The 18,930-nt window shown below is 41.6% G+C and overlaps 1 protein-coding gene across 1 annotated transcript in view; it reads right to left on the minus strand.

The window, feature by feature from the left end:
- LOC126247713 (transferrin) overlaps positions 1-18,930 on the minus strand; it is a 192,617-nt gene that overhangs the window by 47,437 nt on the left and 126,250 nt on the right. Inside the window, exons 2-4 of the mRNA XM_049948504.1 lie at positions 12,091-12,199; positions 11,873-12,006; positions 2,206-2,339 (exon numbers count right to left, since the gene is read on the minus strand). Coding sequence (XP_049804461.1) covers positions 2,206-2,339; positions 11,873-12,006; positions 12,091-12,199 — 377 coding nt within the window. The remainder of the gene's footprint in view (positions 1-2,205; positions 2,340-11,872; positions 12,007-12,090; positions 12,200-18,930) is intronic.

Below are 18,930 nucleotides of genomic sequence, written 5' to 3' on the forward strand. Positions count from 1 at the left end.
TCATGTATACAGAAGATATTTCAGTGTTTCACACCTTATCAATGCAATCAAAATAAAATGAAAGAATAGAAGAGTACCAAATATTCTAGTCCTAATGTACAAATACTAATACGGTGCAAAATATATGGATGTGCGAAAGACATGAAAAATAGAATGAAAATTATAACATTCAGCAAATTAGAGCAACAGAAATAATATATTTAATGAAATTTAATTAAATGGGTAAGAAGAAGTGTGTCTGTTAACTGTCATTGGAAAAAATTCAGTTTTGTTTTTCATATATCAAGATGATGAAGGACAGTAGCTGTTGTATTTCTAGAGGTTCCTTTGGTAATGCGTATTATGTTTTTGAGTTCCTGAATATCAGATTTTCAAAACCAAGCTATTAAAACATTAATATAAAATCCAGACTCTTGTACTCCTTCTCTTTATTGCAAGAATCTTGTCACCATCAGAATCTGATCAGACAAAATCTGATTAAATTATCAGTTAAGTGTTTTTAATCCCTTTTCAAAAAGCAGTATTCTCAGTCATTGTCGGGAGGATCACTGACCCACTCAAGTGATTGCTCATGAAAGATTTTGGTTTCTTTTATTTATTCTGTTGATGAGTTCCTGAAGACGTACTTGATTATGGGAAGGATAGATTGCTTCTCACAATACAGAGGAGATGTTGAGTCACAGCCAGGCACAACACAGAGGTTGCAATACACTTAAGCTTTTGGCCAAAAGGCCTTCTTCTTAAGTAGAAAACACACACATACATTCACACAAGCACAACTCACACAGACAAGACCACTGTGTCCACAGAGCCTTTTGCAGTGGCATGACTGAATAAAATCTTCTCAGTTTTCAAGTCACGTCAGTTCAAATAAAATTCTTGAGCTTTCAATGATAGATGTCAAAAGGAAGCAAAGGAAGATGCTTAACACTTGTAGGGGGATGGGAGTGACATTTTCAAACATGGCACCGACCCCTTGCACCACCTGACAACACTCGGTCCCGCAGGGGCCAGAGCTGCTATGAGCTGCCCAACTCACCTTTGACATATGTGTCTTTTTCAGTCCTCTCTCATTGGTGCCAGTGGCTGTAAGTGGGAAATAGTGCCAGCCCCAACAGTCAGTAGTTTTACTCCTGATGATGGTGGAGCTAGCCATCAAAAGCTCAAGAATTTTATGGGAATTGACACAGCTTGAAAACTGAGAAGATTTTATTCAGACAAGACCACTGTCTATGGCCACTGAGGCTTCTACTTAAAGGAGAAGGTCTCTTTGTTGAAAGCTTAAATGTATAGCAATGTTTTTGTTGTGCCTGTTTGCAGCTCAACATCTCCTCTACATGGTGAGTAGCAATCTGTTCTTTGCATAACATTGTCATTATTCCACCCTGGATTTTCCACTGGTTGAATACAAACATGTATTGACTATATGAGCTCATCAACTTCCCATAAAATTTAATTCTTGAGAAAAATGTGACCTTGTATCTAATTTGTTTTCATTTTTTGTATCTTGTTCTAAGCATAAAAATTCTAGTTGTCCTACACCTTTTACATTTGTGCACTTTACTTTAAGAAATACTGAATATAAATTATAGGCACCAATGAGTAGCTGGGTAAATACACAGTCAAATCATGTAATGAAATCACTTCTAATTATGATTATTACTTTTCATTTTAGAGTTAATAGCATTCAGCATGATATAGTTCTCCAGTATGACCTGTCCAGATAGCCGTGCACATTCAAGTGCTTCTTCCATGACCAGGAGGTGCACTCGCCCCGGACTGAATCTGCACGGCATATTAACAATGGTCGATGAGCCGGACAGCCTGGATATGGTTTCTAGGCAGTTTCCCACATGCAGATAGGTGAATACCACACTGGAACCCAATTCCTGCCTCAGTTACACAGTTTACAATCATCTGAAAAACTTTCCTTTACTTTCTCAAGAGTAACACTCCACGAGACAGCAGACAATTGGGGTAAACATATTCTACTCAGTGGGTAATGGAGGAGCATCTGGCCACCTCTCAAACTAACCTTGCCAAATCTGTAAATAATCATGTTCAACCTACATTGATGTTGGACAAAGACACAAGGGAGAAAAAAGAAGATATTTCTCCAGTACAGACCCTAGTGTAGTTTAAATCACAGTGCAAAATTTGCCATTAAAGGAAATCTGTCTCATTTCACTCTGACCAAATACTTACTTTTGATATCACATCATTCCAGTCGGTTTTCAAACCATAACCCGGATGACATAACTTTGAACCCCGAAGCTGTGAAAAATTTGTGATATTTGCACTATTCCTGACCACAGCAACTACTTCATATTCATAATCATCTGAAATAAAGGAGGAATATTTATAAAATTTACGTACATGTATTACAAAGGTTCTGATTTTGATGAGTACATAGTATTGTTATCTCTACCTTCTATAGAACATAATAAGAACAGAACATGCACCCTAGGTGCTTGTAAACATTTTTAGTTTCTTTGTATACCATTCACATGCAGATGGTTACCAAAAAACAGAACTCTCAATTGTCCAGGAAAGAAAATCTGTCATGCAGTTGTTGTTGTTGTAGTCTTCAGTCCTGAGACTGGTTTGCTGCAGCTCTCCATGCTACTCTATCCTGTGCAAGCTTCTTCATCTCCCAGTACCTACTGCAACCTACATCTTTCCGAATCTGCTTGGTGTATTCATCTCTTGGTCTCCCTCTACGATTTTTACCCTCCACACTGCCCTCCAATACTAAATTGGTGAACCCTTGATGCCTCAGAACATGTCCTACCAACCAATCCCTTCTTCTAGTCAAGTTGTGCCACAAACTTCTCTTCTCCCCAATCCTATTCAACACCTCCTCATTAGTTATGTGATCTACCCATCTAATTTTCAGCATTCTTCTGTAGCACCACATTTCGAAAGCTTCTATTCTCTTCTGGTCCAAACTATTTATCGTCCATGTTTCTCTTCCATACATGGCTACACCCCATACAAATACTTTCAGAAACAACTTCCTCACACTTAAATGTATACTCGATGTTAACAAATTTCTCTTCTTCAGAAACGCTTTCCTTGCCTTTGCCAGTCTCTGACAGAATTACAATGTCATCGGCAAACCTCAAAGTTTTTATTTCTTCTCGATGGATTTTAATACCTACTCTGAATTTTTCTTTTGTTTGCTTCACTGCTTGCTCAATATAGTGATTGAATAACATCAGGGAGAGGCTACAACCCTGTCTCACTCCCTTCCCAACCACTGCTTCCCTTTCATGGCCCTCAACTCTTATAACTGCAATGTGGTTTCTATACAAATTGTAAATAGCCTTTCGCTCCCTATATTTTACTCCTGCCACCTTCAAAATTTGAAAGAGGGTATTCCAGTCAACATTGTCAAAAGCTTTCTCTAAGTCTACAAATGCTAGAAACAAAGGTTTGCCTTTCCTTAATCTAGCCTCACGTGTTCCAATATTTCTACGGAATCCAAACTGATCTTCCCTGAGGTCAGCTTCTACCAGTTTTTCCATTCGTCTGTAACGAATATGCGTTATTATTTTGCAGCTGTGACTTATTAAACTGATAGGTCGGTAATTTTCACATCTGTCAACACCTGCTTTCTTTGGGATTGGAATTATTACGTTCTTCTTGAACTCTGAGGGTATTTCGCCTGTCTCATACATCTTGCTCACCAGATGGTAGAGTTTTGTTAGTCATGGCTCTCCCAAGGCCGTCAGTAGTTCCAATGGAATGTTGTCTACTCCCAGGGCCTTGTTTCGACTCAGGTCTTTCAGTGCTCTGTCAAACTCTTCACGCAATATCATATCTCCCATTTCATCTTCATCTACATCCTCTTCCATTTCTGTAATATTGTCCTCAAGTACATCACCCTTGTATAGACCCTCTATATACTCCTTCCACCTTTCTGCTTTCCCTTCTTTGCTTACTACTGGGTTTCCATCTGAGCTCTTGATATTCATACAAGTGGTTCTCTTTTCTCAAAAGGTCTCTCCGATTTTCCTGTAGGCAGTATCTATCTTACCCCTAGTGAGACAAGCCTCTACATCCTTACATTTGTCCTGTAGCCATCCCTGCTTAGCCATTTTGCACTTCCTGTCAATCTCATTTTTGAGACGTTTGTATTCCTTTTTGCCTGCTTCATTTACTGCATTTTTATATTTTCTCCTTTCATCAATTAAATTCAATATTTCTTCTGTTACCCAAGGATTTCTACTAGCCCTCATCTTTTTACCTACTTGATCCTCTGCTGCCTTCACTATTTCATCCCTCAAAGCTACCCATTCTTCTTCTACTGCATTTCTTTCCCTCATTCCTGCCATTTGTTCCCTTATGCTCTCCCTGAAACTCTGTACAACCTCTGGTTCTTTCAGTTTATCCAGGTCCCATCTCCTTAAATTCCCACCTTTTTGCAGTTTCTTCAGTTTTAATCTACAGTTCATAACCAATAGATTGTGGTCAGAGTCCACATCTGCCCCTGGAAATGTCTTACAGTTTAAAACCTGGTTCCTAAATCTCTGTCTTACCATTATATAATCTATCTGATACTGATGTCATGCAGTAACCCTTATTATTAATGTACTGTGATTGGATTCCAGAACTGAAGCGAAAGAAGTCCATTCACATACTATAAGGTGATGTATTACGTACTTGTTCACATAGTAGGTGTGAGGTGTACATAGATAACGCAAAATAAAATTTACATCTAACTTTGAATGAGGTCAGTGCCAGCTTATGGAAACACACGTTCTTGCAACTAGTGTGTAGGTGACTACCTGAATGTTAGCTGCAAAAAGGGAGGCCGTTATCATGGTGGAAGTTCAATAGAGAGGGTTAAAGGTGGGCATAATCCAATTCCTATAAGTTAGAAAAACTAAAAATTGAAGGTACAAAGAGCTGCCGCGATACTGTGACGGTGATATAAGATCAGCCTGGTTCTGTCATCAAAATCCAACATCAGCTTTACACACAACATACATCTGGGCAAGTGGATTTCTCCTAAGCAGGTATCACAACAAAAAATGGAAACTGTGTTTGAAATACAGTAGTACCCCGGATTTACGCGGTAGATGGGACCGAACGGCAACCAAGAAAGTCGAATTCACGTAATACAGGGGCAATTTTGCATATAAATACATACAAGTTACGTTCAGATGGAACGAGAGACTAAAGACAACGATGCTATTGAGAAGAAAAATGTACGACGATGCAGTAAATTATATTGCAGTATTGTGCATTGCAACAACGTAAAGCTAAGTTATTGTGACGTACAAGGCTTCATAAAATATAACAATGTCGTCTGACGAGTAAATGTTTTTTCTTCGCATGCGAAATTTCCTTGTGGCAGGCGAATAAATTTTTTATTCCCGTTCTATAGCAGAAATACGCATTTCGCTGGAGCCTATTTTTTAAAAAAAAAATGTAACTCTTCTTCAATTCAACTGAGGCCTCCCGTCAAGCTTGCAACCGTCACTTGATTTTCTGGGTCTAAAGAAACAGGTTCAACATTTTCTAGTGCTCATGCATCTCTGTGAGTTGATCAATTGTGAGCTCCTGATTGTGTGAATCCAGCAGTTCTAGAACGTCATCACCATCGACGCCAAAATTTAATTCTCTGGCAAGATCGACTTCTTCTTCAATGAAATTATCAATTTGATTAGGATTTGGTGATGATTCCCCCTGGGTTTCGATTGCAGAAAAAGGGGACGGTGTTTTCGAGGCACCAATTAAAGTTTTTTGTGAAATTTCATTCAAGATTGTTCACTAATTCTCACGGCATCTAAAACACTGAATTGCTCCCAAAGGTCTTTTAACAGAGCTCGTTCATCGTTGTTTAGTCTCACAGTTTCATGTAATGCTCAAACGATGGTCTCGCGTATAATTGAGGCCGCGTAAGTTGGTACCTGACAGTTGCAGTGGGCTGTGCGCAGCAGGGAATTTGGTTTTTCTGAGCAAAAAAGTAATAGTCCAGTCAAATAGCAGATATACCTTGCAAAAGGTGGGGCAAAAGAGTTTATTTTTTCAAGTCGTTCATGTGGTTGGAAAGATTAGAAAACCGAGTTTTGCAAACAAAATTTCGCTTGGGAAAACTTTCTGCAGTCAAAAAACTTCGAAAATTTCGGCCTTTTTTCAGTTTTTTCAAAATATCTCAGCTTTTTGCTCCTATCGCTTTAACGTCTATTTTCTTTTTTAAAGAGCACAAAATTCTCTACAAATTTGATTCTTGCCATTTTTTTCTACTCCCAATATCTAAGGCGCTACAGCGCCTCAAAAAATACCAATTTTTCAAATTTTGAGCATAGTGGCAAAATACCTTATTTTTGAACACTATTTTTTCAGTTTCTGTTTGTGTAGTATAAATACATTATACATCATGTTATATGTTGGAATTTACCACCTCACTTTCAGGTATTCAATTTCTCTGTATGCAACATGAGGATTGCTGGGCACCCAACTATTGTGATTCTTACATCACTACCTGAAGTTCACTATGGGCCACCTTAGCCCTGGTATTTGTAAAACTATAAACATAAAAATACATCATTGAGACACACACACACACACACACACACACACACACACACACACACACACGCACGCACACGCACACAAAATAAATTGTCTCAGGAAACTGAACTGAACATCTTTGGCGCCTTTAAAACCCGAAAGTTTTCCCCTTTACACACGATAAAAGTTCAAATGGGTATCTTCCTACAGAACAGACCAGTTTCATTCATGTAGGTTGAACATGGTATAGCCACGTTCTTCTATCATGGACTTCAGTTTCTTTGGAGAGAGTGAGGCAGTCTATTGGCACTTGCCGCCTCTGCTTTCCGCGATGATTTAACATTGTTACCATCTGAGTGATAATACTTGATTTCAACGACTGAGCACTTTTCACAGCTTCGAGAATTTTCTCTTCGCCGTTTATAATTGTTCTGACTGTTGGTTCCCGTAGACCAAACTTCTCTGAATGTTCACAGATTTTAATTTTTTCATGGAAATTTTTCTTGTTTGATGCAGACGAATCAGTTCTTCGTTTGGATGACACAGTTCGAATGTATCAATAAAGCCAGTCTCATTTATCAAAACAATGCCGCGCGAAACACGTCCGACGACGTCGTGACCTGAACACTGTGTGGGCGGAGTGGAGGAACAAAAGTACGAGGCGCTGTATCAGACGAATCGCGGAATCCGGATTTGCATCGAGTCCGTACGAAACAATGTGGCCGGTAGATGCGCTATCAGCAGGGCGTGTATGGGGAGAGCGGTAGTGCTGGGGGTTACGAGCCGGCGCTATAGGGGAAATGCCGTTCTAAACTGAAGCCCAAACTCATGTTTTTTTTTTTTTTTTTTTTTTTTTTTTAATATTACGTGGAGCCCCTCCTTGCCGACACTTGCATGGTGACCACTCAAGATCTGTAACATCTCCTTCACCCACTATCTAAAAAGAACTCCGCTGAAAATGCAAAACTAGCAGCGATTTATTTTTACCTGGTTTGTTAACCATTTGTAACTTTTGGATAAGCGTCATGAATGGCGAATTCTGAGTAAAACCTACACATTTCTCTTGCTGCTATGTTAAAATTTCCTTCTTTTGCCAAAAACACGAGTTTACAATGTCACTTCCCTAAAATGTGCAGACGCTATTGTGAAAGAGCTTTAACAGTGGTTTATTAAGTGAGGAACTGAGGAAAAGTAAAGCCATGAAGAAGAACATCCTCAGTACAAAAATAAACGTGTATTGTCTTACGTTGTTCCAAAACCCACAGCATTTCTCGTTCCACCAGCTATCTATGGCCCTTAAAAATTACATTCTTTCATCGAAAAATGTCTGTAGTTAGTGGAATAACACATTATATGATGAAGTTTAGCATAATAACCATAGGGCAAAATACTCTGCTGCTTGCAGGCTATGATTTGCCAAGTTCTCATATCGATATCTGAAACTGTTTATGAAATATGAGAAATGTTGTGGATATTTCACTCTGGATTTATCACTGGCGATCGCGATCGCTATTGAGTATGCTACATCATATCATGTTTCTCGAGATTGGTAACAGAAAGAGACCTCCTCCCAAGTCTAAAGAAAAATTCAAAATGTTAGCTAAATTTCATATGGAGCAACATGTTACGTACACTACTGGCCATTAAAATTGCTACACCACGAAGATGACGTGCTACAGACGCGAAATTTAACCGACAGGAAGAAGATGCTGTGATATGCAAATGATTAGCTTTTCAGAGCATTCACACAAGGTTGGTGCCGGTGGCGACACCTAAAACGTGCTGACATGAGGAAAGTTTCCAACCGATTTCTCATACACAAACAGCAGTTGACCGGCGTTGCCTGGTGAAACGTTGTTGTGGTGCCTCGTGTAAGGAGGAGAAATGCGTACCATCACGTTTCCGACTTTGATAATGGTCGGTTTGTAGCCAATCGCGATTGCGGTTTATTGTGTCGCGACATTGCTGCTCGCGTTGGTCGAGATCCAATGACTGTTAGCAGAATATGGAATCGGTGGGTTCAGGAGGGTAATACGGAACGCCGTGCTGAATCCCAACGGTCTCGTATCACTAGTAGTCGAGATGACAGGCATCTTATCCGCATGGCTGTAACGGATCGTGCAGCAACGTCTCGATCCCTGAGTCTACAGATGAGGCCGTTTCAAAGACAATAACCATATGCACGAACAGTTCGACGACGTTTGCAGCAGCATGGACTATCAGCTCGGAGACCATGGCTGCGGTTACCCCTGACGCTGCATCACAGACAGGAGCGCCTGCGATGGTGTACTCAACAACGAACCTGGGTGCACGAATGGCAGAACGTCATTTTTTCGGGTGAATCCAGGTTCTGTTTACAGCATCATGATGGTCGCATCCGTGTTTGGCGACATCGCGGTGAACGCACATTGGAAGCGTGTATTCGTCATCGCCATACTGGCGTATCACCCGGCGTGATGGTGTGGGGTGCCATTGGTTACACGTCTCGGTCATCTCTTGTTCGCATTGACGGCACTTTGAACAGTGGACGTTACATTTCAGATGTGTTACGACCCGTGGCCCTACCCTTCATTCGATCCCTGCGAACCCTACATTTCAGCAGGATAATGCACGACCGCCTGTTGCAGGTCCTGGACGGGCCTTTCGGGATACAGAAAACGTTCGACTGTTGCCCTGGCGAGCACATTCTCCACATCTCTCACCAATTGAAAACGTCTGGTCAATGGTGGCCGAGCAACTGGCTCGTCACAATACGCCAGTCACTACTCTTGATGAACTGTGGTATCGTGCACGGGCAGCTGTCCCTGTACACGCCATCCAAGCTCTGTTTGACTCAATGCCCAGGCGTATCAAGGCCGTTATTACGGCCAGAAGTGGTTGTTCTGGGTACTGATTTCTCAGGATCTATACACCCGAATTGCGTGAAAATGTAATCACATGTCAGTTCTAGTATAATATATTTGTCCAATGAATATCCGTTTATCATCTGCATTTCTTCTTGGTGTAGCAATTTTTATGGCCAGTAGTGTATGACCATTAACGAAACGATGGACACATTATCATGAAGCTGATATACAAAGCTATACATACTGCAAAAATGAAATTTCTTTACCTAATACTTTCCGTAAAATCATTTGAGAAAGATTGCAGGGCGTGCGCCTCGACTCTGTCATCGCCGACTGACCGAAAGGTGGTAAAAACTGTCGGCCTCCCATTCCGAACAAACGAATGAACTTCCCCCAGCGCTTCGAACGAAAACTGGTCACTGCCCATCGGCCAGCAAATCCTGCGCGGACTCCAAATCGGGGTAGCCTATGTCGGGGAATTACTGTACTGCTGAAATCCTGCTGAATATACAAGGTGTTCAGCTTTGCTTCCGCCGTTTTTTCCCGAACATTTTAGGCTTTAATGAAACAAATTGGTTACACATTTATCATTCGAAGTATTTTCCATCGCTGGCCACTACTTTCTCCCATCTTTCGGGCAGTGTACGAATCCCACGTCGAAAAAATTGTTCATCTTTTGAAGCGATCCACGAATCGATCCAATTTGTGACTTCTTCATGAGATCGGAACTGTTGGTCAGCCAGGCCATGCGCCATTGATCTAAACAGGTGATAGTCCGAGGGAGCAATGTCTGTAGAATACGGCGGGTGGGGTAGAGCATCCCAGTTTAACGTTTCCAAGTACGTTTTGACCTCTTTTGCAACGGGGGGTCGAGCGTTGTCGTGCTGCAAAATCACTTTATTGAGCCTCTCGCTGTATTACGGCCGTTTGTCTTTTAATGCTCTGCTCGAACGCATTAACTGCGTTCGATAACGAGCACTTGTGATTGTTTCGCTTGGTTTTGACACCTCATAGTAAACGACGCCGAAAGCTGGTCGCATCTTGGAGCCGTGAATATTCGGTTTGGCTGCCGACGTGGAAGCATGGCCGGGATATCCCCATGATTTTTTGAGTTTAGGGTTATCGTAATGAACCCATTTTTCGTCCCCTGTCACAATGAGATGCAGAAATCCCTTCCGTTTTTGCCTCTGAAGCAACTGTTCACAAACACACAAACGCCGTTCAACGTCTCTTGGTTTCAGCTCACAGGGGACCCAAGTTCCTTCTTTCTGAATCTTGCCCATAGCCTTGAGACGTTTTGAAATGGCTTGCTGTGTTACTCCCACTAATCGTGTCAATTCTTCTTGAGTTCGAAGCCGCACGGGATTAGCCGAGCAGGCTAGGGCGCTGCAGTCATGGACTGTGCGGCTGGTCCCGGCGGAGGTTCGAGTCCTCCCTCGGGCATGGGTGTGTGTGTTTGTCCTTAGGATAATTTAGGTTAAGTGGTGTGTAAGCTTAGGGACTGATGACCTTAGCAGTTAAGTCCCATAAGATTTCACACACATTTGAACACATTTGAGTTTGAAGCGTTGTCTCCAGTTCTGCATCTTCGTAAACATTCTCTTTTCACCACTATGCCGTTCTACGACGTTAAAATCACCGTTCTTGAAGCGTTGAAACCACTCACGACACGTTCTTTCACTAACAGCGTCCTCACCAAACGTATCTGATAGCTTTCGATGAGTCTCAGCTGCTGTTTTCCTCATATTGAAGTAAAACAGTAATACCTCCCGCAAATGACGAGAATTAGGCTCGTAACCTGACATTTTCTATCAAGATCAACTTTAGGATGCAGACACAAATCGACTGATGTTTGAATGTTGACCGAGGTCCAAGCTAACTGCCTGACGTCTGCGGTCTGTTTCTTTCGACCGCTGCTTACCGTTGTCGCCACCTATCGGCAAACAGCGGAAGCAAAGTTGTACACATTTTAACAGTGATGACTGAAAAAGATTAATACAGTTTGAACAGTCCTCCAGGTTTCAAACATTAAATACCGAGAAAATTCTGTGGTGGCATGGGAGAGTTTCATCGCATTCTGTGCTTACTTTCCAAGTAAAGACTACGCTATATGGGCATTTTAAATTCCACAGCTACCTATCCTATTCCAGTACAATCACGTATCTCCCTCTAACATTTCATCATCACTGACTGAACTAGGTTTGATAATGTTTGGTGCATACGAAGCTGTGTTTTCCAAGAAATGTAAAAATATATGATTAATGAGTACAGCCGAAGTCAGTCAAGCCATACAATACCGGCAAATAACGAAATGCAAAGATCAGAAAATGAACAATCAGGTAGTCTCAGTTGTGAGTAATCCATCTTTCTTTTGAAGCGTTCCTATTGATTTCATTACTCTTTGTATGGAATAGGCAATGTTAAACATTGACACACAGAACTGTTTGTAAATTTTGGTATGATTGGGAAGGCTTCACTTGCCAACCATAGACGTCAGTACTTACGTTTTCGAAAGTATCGCAGCTCATTTGTGACACCTATATCTCTAATTTTTGAGTTAATTGCTGCTTGAATGGTCTCAGCATCCAGGACAGTGAAGTCAGCTCTGTTTTCTGACACTAATCTTAAACAATCCATTCTGAAAAAAAGACGATGTCATACAGTCTACGTTGTAGGTAACAATGCTTTTCAAATTTAATTCATTTATTAAATTTGTGTGTACCTGCTGTTACCAAGCACACATTTTGCTTTGCTCTGGCCGTCTTCAAGAAGCTGACAGTATTTCTTTGCTCTTGTATCGCCGCCAGGTCCTTCCACCACACACATTCGATCTGAAACACAATGAAAGTGACACTTTAACCCACTGCTGCCACTATAATAACACATTTTAGGTTGCTACTCCTTCAGTCTCAAATATGAGTGCCGTAGGCTAGAGAAATGGCCAGAAGACGAGAATTAGACACGAGTAGCAATAATACGTTGCCCGATAATGAGTACGTGATGTGAACTAAAGCAGACTTTTTCTTTTTCATTACCGTAAAACGGTGTGAATAGAAACAGCAGGATGAATAGAAACAAAACCTCATATACACAATTACTTTGAATACTATAAGGTAGTACTGGACATTAATTTTAACTATTATTGTTTTTGGGTTGGCAACACTTCACAATTACAAGGAAATTATGTTTTGTTGCGTTGGCAGCATTGTAGGTTGATGTTTAACCTAGTGTCTGTATCGATAGTTTTTAAGTTGTTTTCCTACCTACTTCGAACTTCTCTGGTAAGTAAACATGTATTCTACATATGACAGTTACTGGCATTGTAAGTACTAGGTATAACGTCTATATAAAACAGTAAGGGCTGGATTTGTTTCTATTCACCCCGCAGTAACAAAATCTAAAAAAATCTATTAGTGTGCCATATTAATACTATATAGTTCTCTAGTTATGTTACATACACAACTGACATATCTTCCTTGTTTCAGAGTTGCTGTTCAAATATGCCACGAAAATACAAACCCATCATAGGAGGTCGTAACAAAAAACGCAGACCTAATCGTATAAACAATGCCCTCTCTGACATCAAATCGGAGGTTTGCTTGCGGAAAGCAGCTGAAAAACATGGGATTCATTTTAGCGTACTACAAAGACACCTAAAATGAGGCGCAAACATTAAATCTCAGGGTGAACAAACTGCCTTGTCTTTTGAAGAAGAGAAGCTGTTTGTAGACAGATTTAAAATTTGCAGCGAATGGGGCTATCCCATTGATTTTAGAGCCTTAAGACTTCTAGTAAAGGTTTCTCTGGACAGAAGGGAGAAGGAAGTGAGAAGGTTTACGAATAATCTCCGTGGTCGTGATTTTGTGGAATCATTTATGAGGTGGCACAAAGATCAATTAACAGTGCGAATGTGCCAAAACATACAGAGTTGGTGTTACACCAGAAACTATCAGTAGTTACTTCGATGAACTGTCAAAGGAAATGGAGAATGTGCCACCGTCTAATATACGATATGGCTTCAGTAGTATAAATACCTAATTAGTCACTAATGTTATAAAATACCTGATTATCTAGATTCAAGGACTGAAAATTCCTGTAAGCTACTTGACGAAGAGATGTATTCATTGTGAAGTTGGGTGGTAGTTGTTAGTGTGTCGTGAACATGTCGCCCTTTTTACAGATGTAGATAATTATTTTTTGCTGAAGTAAAGACAACTATGTTATCAAGTAAATATTAAGCTACTAACAACAAATTAGTATCAGTTATTTAATATAAATGAGGAAATTTTCTGCAAAACAGTGGCTTTCCTTCGTACGTACTACGTTGTATGTCGTTAATGTGGTGTACATCTCATTCATTTAATTTTGATGTATTCTTTGACGTGTCGAACACCACAAATGAATGAATTAGAAAGCTACTCAGTTTTGACTAGGAAATAGTAAAAAAGTGGCCTTACTGAAAGAACTATCATAACATCCTCTCTGGGTTAAGAACAGCCATGTAGCTGTAGGATAGCTGGAGCGAGACGTGAACCAGTCTCCTCAGAAAACTGCTTTCAGTGTGGTGTTATTGATGGATGCACCCTTCTGCAAAACTGAAATGAAAGTTTTTCTTCTATCATCGACAAGAACTTTTACACAAGTCCACGCCAAAAACTGGATAAACGAGGATGCATTGCTCACCCAAATCTGCCTTGCTGAACTGACTTTATTCTGTACAGAAGTAATTGGTGCAGCAGAGTGATTTCGATAAGAATCTAGTATTGTTGCACGCTATCATGAGATGCTGATTCGAATTCCATATTTTGAGTGGTTCTGCTACATCGCATTAATTAGTTTCAACAAACTAATAGAGAGGGGGGAGAGGGGGCGGCAGAGGCGTGTGGCGACGAAACAAATTTACTTAGTTACTGATGTAGACAACAGAACTAAGCGCGGAATGCGGTGAGGACTGCTATTTCGTTGATATTCAACGAGTTTCCTAATCGGCTAATCTGGGTTCATTTTTTGATACATAACAGTAGAAACCCTCTACGACAGGTGGACCCACTAGCATATACCGACGGCGAAAACGCATTCAGTTACGGATCTTTAAACTTAGTGTGTAACGTGCAGATCGCCGTATCTGGGTCTGGTTACCTTCTCGTGAAGTTCGTATACGACACTACAGGCCTATGCATTAGGTTGGTGCGTAAATTTATGGCGTTTTTGTTTTGCATCTTGGTATTTGGACTGCAATGGGTTTATTCATTGATTGTCAGTTTTATTTATAGTTCACTGTCGATATCTGAGTTTACATGTTGTCTTTTTGTCATTTGTAGGTAGTGAATGGAGCTGTGGACGCTAGAAAATGAAATGCCAACTAGAGAAATCGGGACATTTCCGACATATTCTTCTGTTTGAGTTCAACGGAGGAATGACAGCAGCGGAGGCAGCCAAAAACATTAACGCCGTGTATGGGGATAATGCCACTGGACAGAGCACGGCAAGAAAATGGTTTTCTCGTTTTACGGAGAATTGTTTCGACAGTAGCGGCTCTCCACATCTACATCTACATTTATACTCCGCAAGCCACCCAACGGTGTGTGGCGGAGGGCACTTGACGTGCCACTGTCATTACCTCCCTTTCCTGTCCCAGTCGCGTATGGTTCGCGGGAAGAACGACTGCCGGAAAGCCTCCGTGCGCGCTCGAATCTCTCTGATTTTACATTCGTGATCTCGTCGGGAGGTATAAGTAGGAAGAAGCAATATATTCGATACCTCATCCATAAACGCACCCTCTCGAAACCTGGACAGCAAGCTACACCGCAATGCAGAGCACCCCTCTTGCAGAGTCTGCCACTTGAGTTTGCTAAACATCTCCGTAACGCTATCACGCTTACCAAATAACCCTGTGACGAAACGCGCCGCTCTTCTTTGTATCTTCTCTGTCTCCTGCGTCAACCCGACCTGGTACGGATCCCACACTGATGAGCAATATTCAAGTATAGGTCGAACGAGTGTTTTGTAAGCCACCTCCTTTGTTGATGGACTACATTTTCTAAGGACTTTCCCAATGAATCTCAACCTGGTACCCGCCTTACCAACAATTAATTTTATATGATCATTCCACTTCAAATCGTTGCGCACGCATACTCCCAGATATTTTACAGAAGCAACTGCTACCAGTGTTTGTTCCGCTATCATATAATCACACAATAAAGGATCCTTCTTTCTATGTATTCGCAATACATTACATTTGTCTATGTTAAGGGTCAGTTGCCACTCACTGCACCAAGTGCCTATCCGCTGCAGATCTTCCTGCATTTCGCTGAAATTTTCTAATGCTGCAACTTCTCTGTATACTACAGCATCATCTGCAAAAAGCCGCATGGAACTTCCGACACTATCTACTATGTCATTTATATATATTGTGAAAAGCAATGGTCCCATAACACTCCCCTGTGGCATGCCAGAGGTTACTTTAACGTCTGTAGACGTCTCTCCATTGAGAGCAACATGCTGTGTTCTATTGGCTAAAAACTCTTCAATCCAGCCACACAGCTGGGTGATATTCCGTAGGCTCTTACATTGTTTATCAGTCGACAGTGCGGAACTGTATCGAACGCCTTCCGGAAGTCAAGGAAAATGGCATCTACCTGGGAGCCTGTATCTAATATTTTCTGGGTCTCATGAACAAATAAAGCGAGTTGGGTCTCAGACGATCGCTGTTTCCGGAATCCATGTTGATTCCTACAGAGTAGATTCTGGGTTTCCAGAAACGACATGATACGCGAGCAAAAAACATGTTCTAAAATTCTACAACAGATCGACGTCTATAGTTTTGCGCATCTGCTCGACGACCCTTCTTGGAGACTGGGACTACCTGTGCTCGTTTCCAATCATTTTGAACCTTCCGTTCCTCTAGAGACTTGCGGTACACGGCTGTTAGAAGGGGGGCAAGTTCTTTCGCGTATTCTGTGTAGAATCGAATTGGTATCCAGTCAGGTCCAGTGGACTTTCCTCTGTTGAGTGATTCCAGTTGCTTTTCTATTCCTTGGACACTTATTTCCATGTCAGCCATTTTTTCGTTTGTGCGAGGATTTAGAGAAGGAACTGCAGTGCGGTCTTCCTTTGTGAAACAGCTTTGGAAAAAGGTGTTTAGTATTTCAGCTTTACGCGTGTCATCCTCTGTTTCAATGCCATCGTCATCCCGGAGTGTCTGGATATGCTGTTTCGAGACACTTACTGATTTAACGTAAGACCAGAACTTCCTAGGATTTTCTATCAAGTCGGTACATAGAATTTTACTTTCGAATTCACTGAACGCTTCACGCATAGCCCTCCTTACGCTAACTTTCACATCGTTTAGCTTCTGTTTGTCTGAGAGGTTTTGGCTGCGTTTAAACTTGCAGTGAAGCTATTTTTGCTTTCGCAGTAGTTTCCTAACTTTGTTGTTGAACCACGTTCAGGAAGACCTTCGGGGTTCAATGATGATCGTTTTAACACGTTAATGCACAATGATTAACGTCAGTGTACGCGAGAACTGGCAAATGTGATGAAGTGTGGTGATTTTACCATCGTGCAACATTAACATGCAATGGGGAAGGTTAAAAAATCGGGTGTATGGGTATCGTATGCTGTAAGCCAAAATCACAGAGATAAGCGGCTGGCCATACGTGCATCTCCGCTTGCTCGTCATCAGTTGGCTCGTGAACAACACTCACCATTCCAATCCCGGCCGTCACTGGCGACGAGAAATGACGTCTTTATGCTAACATAAGTAAAAGAAAAGAATGATTGAGTCCAAGCAAAGCAGCAAATCCCCGCACAAAGACCTTCTAGCACCCACAAAAGATAATGTTATGCATCTGGTGGAACAGCGCCGTTGTTGCGCGCTACGACATTCAGTGTCAGCAACTAAGACGTCTTGCGGACACAATCCAAGAACAACGGTCAACAAGGTGCTACTCCACGATAACGCCCGCCCGCATTCTGCAACATTGACAACAAACACTATACAGCACGTCAGTTGGCAAGTCATTCCGCACCCACCTTATTCACCCTACCTTACGCCCTCAGATTTTAATCTTTTCCGCTCTCTATCGAAAAACCTTCAAGGAACATCCTTTCCGGATAAAAATGCGCTTCGAACATAACGCTAGACGGGTTCTTTCCCTCAAAATCACGTGATTCCTAGAGTCGCGGAATACAAAATCTATCTCAACGATGGCAGACTGTTGTAAATAGTGAAGGAAAATATAGTATTGATGACCAAAGTCTTTGTTGTGTTTGTTGAACTTTTGAAAGAACTCTAAGAACTTATGTATCAACCAAATAGTTCGAGAACAAAGTATGGTTCCCAACGTTGTCCGTCGATTTACGTGGCGACAGCTTTTATTAACTGTAGAGATCGCCGTATTTCACTGCGGAAACCAGTCAGGCTTATTGTAAGATTTCAAACATTTCTAGCGGCACTATGCTGTTTTGCGTCGACTTGTTGTTCTGTTCCTTCACCTTCAGGCCGGCGGATGGATAGTCGTCGAGGAGATGCTGTTTGAAGCAGGAGGTTTAATGTTAAACGTCCCGTCGACAACCAGGTCATTAGAGATGGAGCACAAGCTCGGATTAGGGAAGGACGGGGAAGGAAATCGGACGTGCCCTTTCAAAGAGACCATCGCAGCATTTGTCTGAAGCAGTTTAGGGAAATCACGGAAGACCTAAATCCAGGATGGGCGGACGAGGATTTGAACCGTCGTCCTCCCGAATGCTAGTCCAGTGTGCTAACCACTGCGTCACCTCGCTCGGTACTGTTGGAAGCCTCTTGGTTCATGTGGGCGGTCAGCCGCTCAACAGTTGCATGTCTATTCGGCTCGTACATATCTCTACAGCCGCCGTTCACCGGTGTTATCTAATGGCCCGTGTGTAACACCGAAAATGTAGGATGCATGGACCTGCTACCGATGTTGTTGTTGTTGTAGTCTTCAGTCCTGAGACTGGTTTGATGCAGCTCTCCAAGCTATTCTATCCTGTGCAAGCTTCTTCATCTCCCAGTACCTACTCCGACCTACATCCTTCTGAATCTGCTTGGTGTATTCATCTCTTGGTCTCCCTCTACGATTTTCACCCTCCACGCTGCCCTCCAATACTAAATTGGTGATCCCTCGATGCCTCAGAACATGTCCTACCAACCGATCCCTTCTTCTGGTCAAGTTGTGCCACAAACTTCTCTTCTCCCCAATCCTATTCAACACCTCCTCATTAGTTACGTGATCTACCCATCTAATCTTCAGCATTCTTCTGTAGCACCACATTTCGAAAGCTTCAATTCTCTTCTTGTCCGAACTGTTTATCGTCCATGTTTCACTTCCATACATGGCTACACTCCATACAAATACTTTCAGAAATGACTTCCTGACACTTAAATCTATACTCGATGTTAACAAATTTCTCTTCTTCAGAAACGCTTTCCTTGCCATTGCCAGTCTACATTTGATATCCTCTCTACTTCGACCATCATCAGTTATTTTGCTCCCCAAATAGCAAAACTCCTTTCCTACTTTAAGTGTCTCATTTCCTAATC

The sequence above is a fragment of the Schistocerca nitens genome, chromosome 1 (genome assembly GCF_023898315.1).
Source record: "Schistocerca nitens isolate TAMUIC-IGC-003100 chromosome 1, iqSchNite1.1, whole genome shotgun sequence".
Classification (NCBI taxonomy): Eukaryota; Metazoa; Arthropoda; class Insecta; order Orthoptera; family Acrididae; genus Schistocerca; species Schistocerca nitens.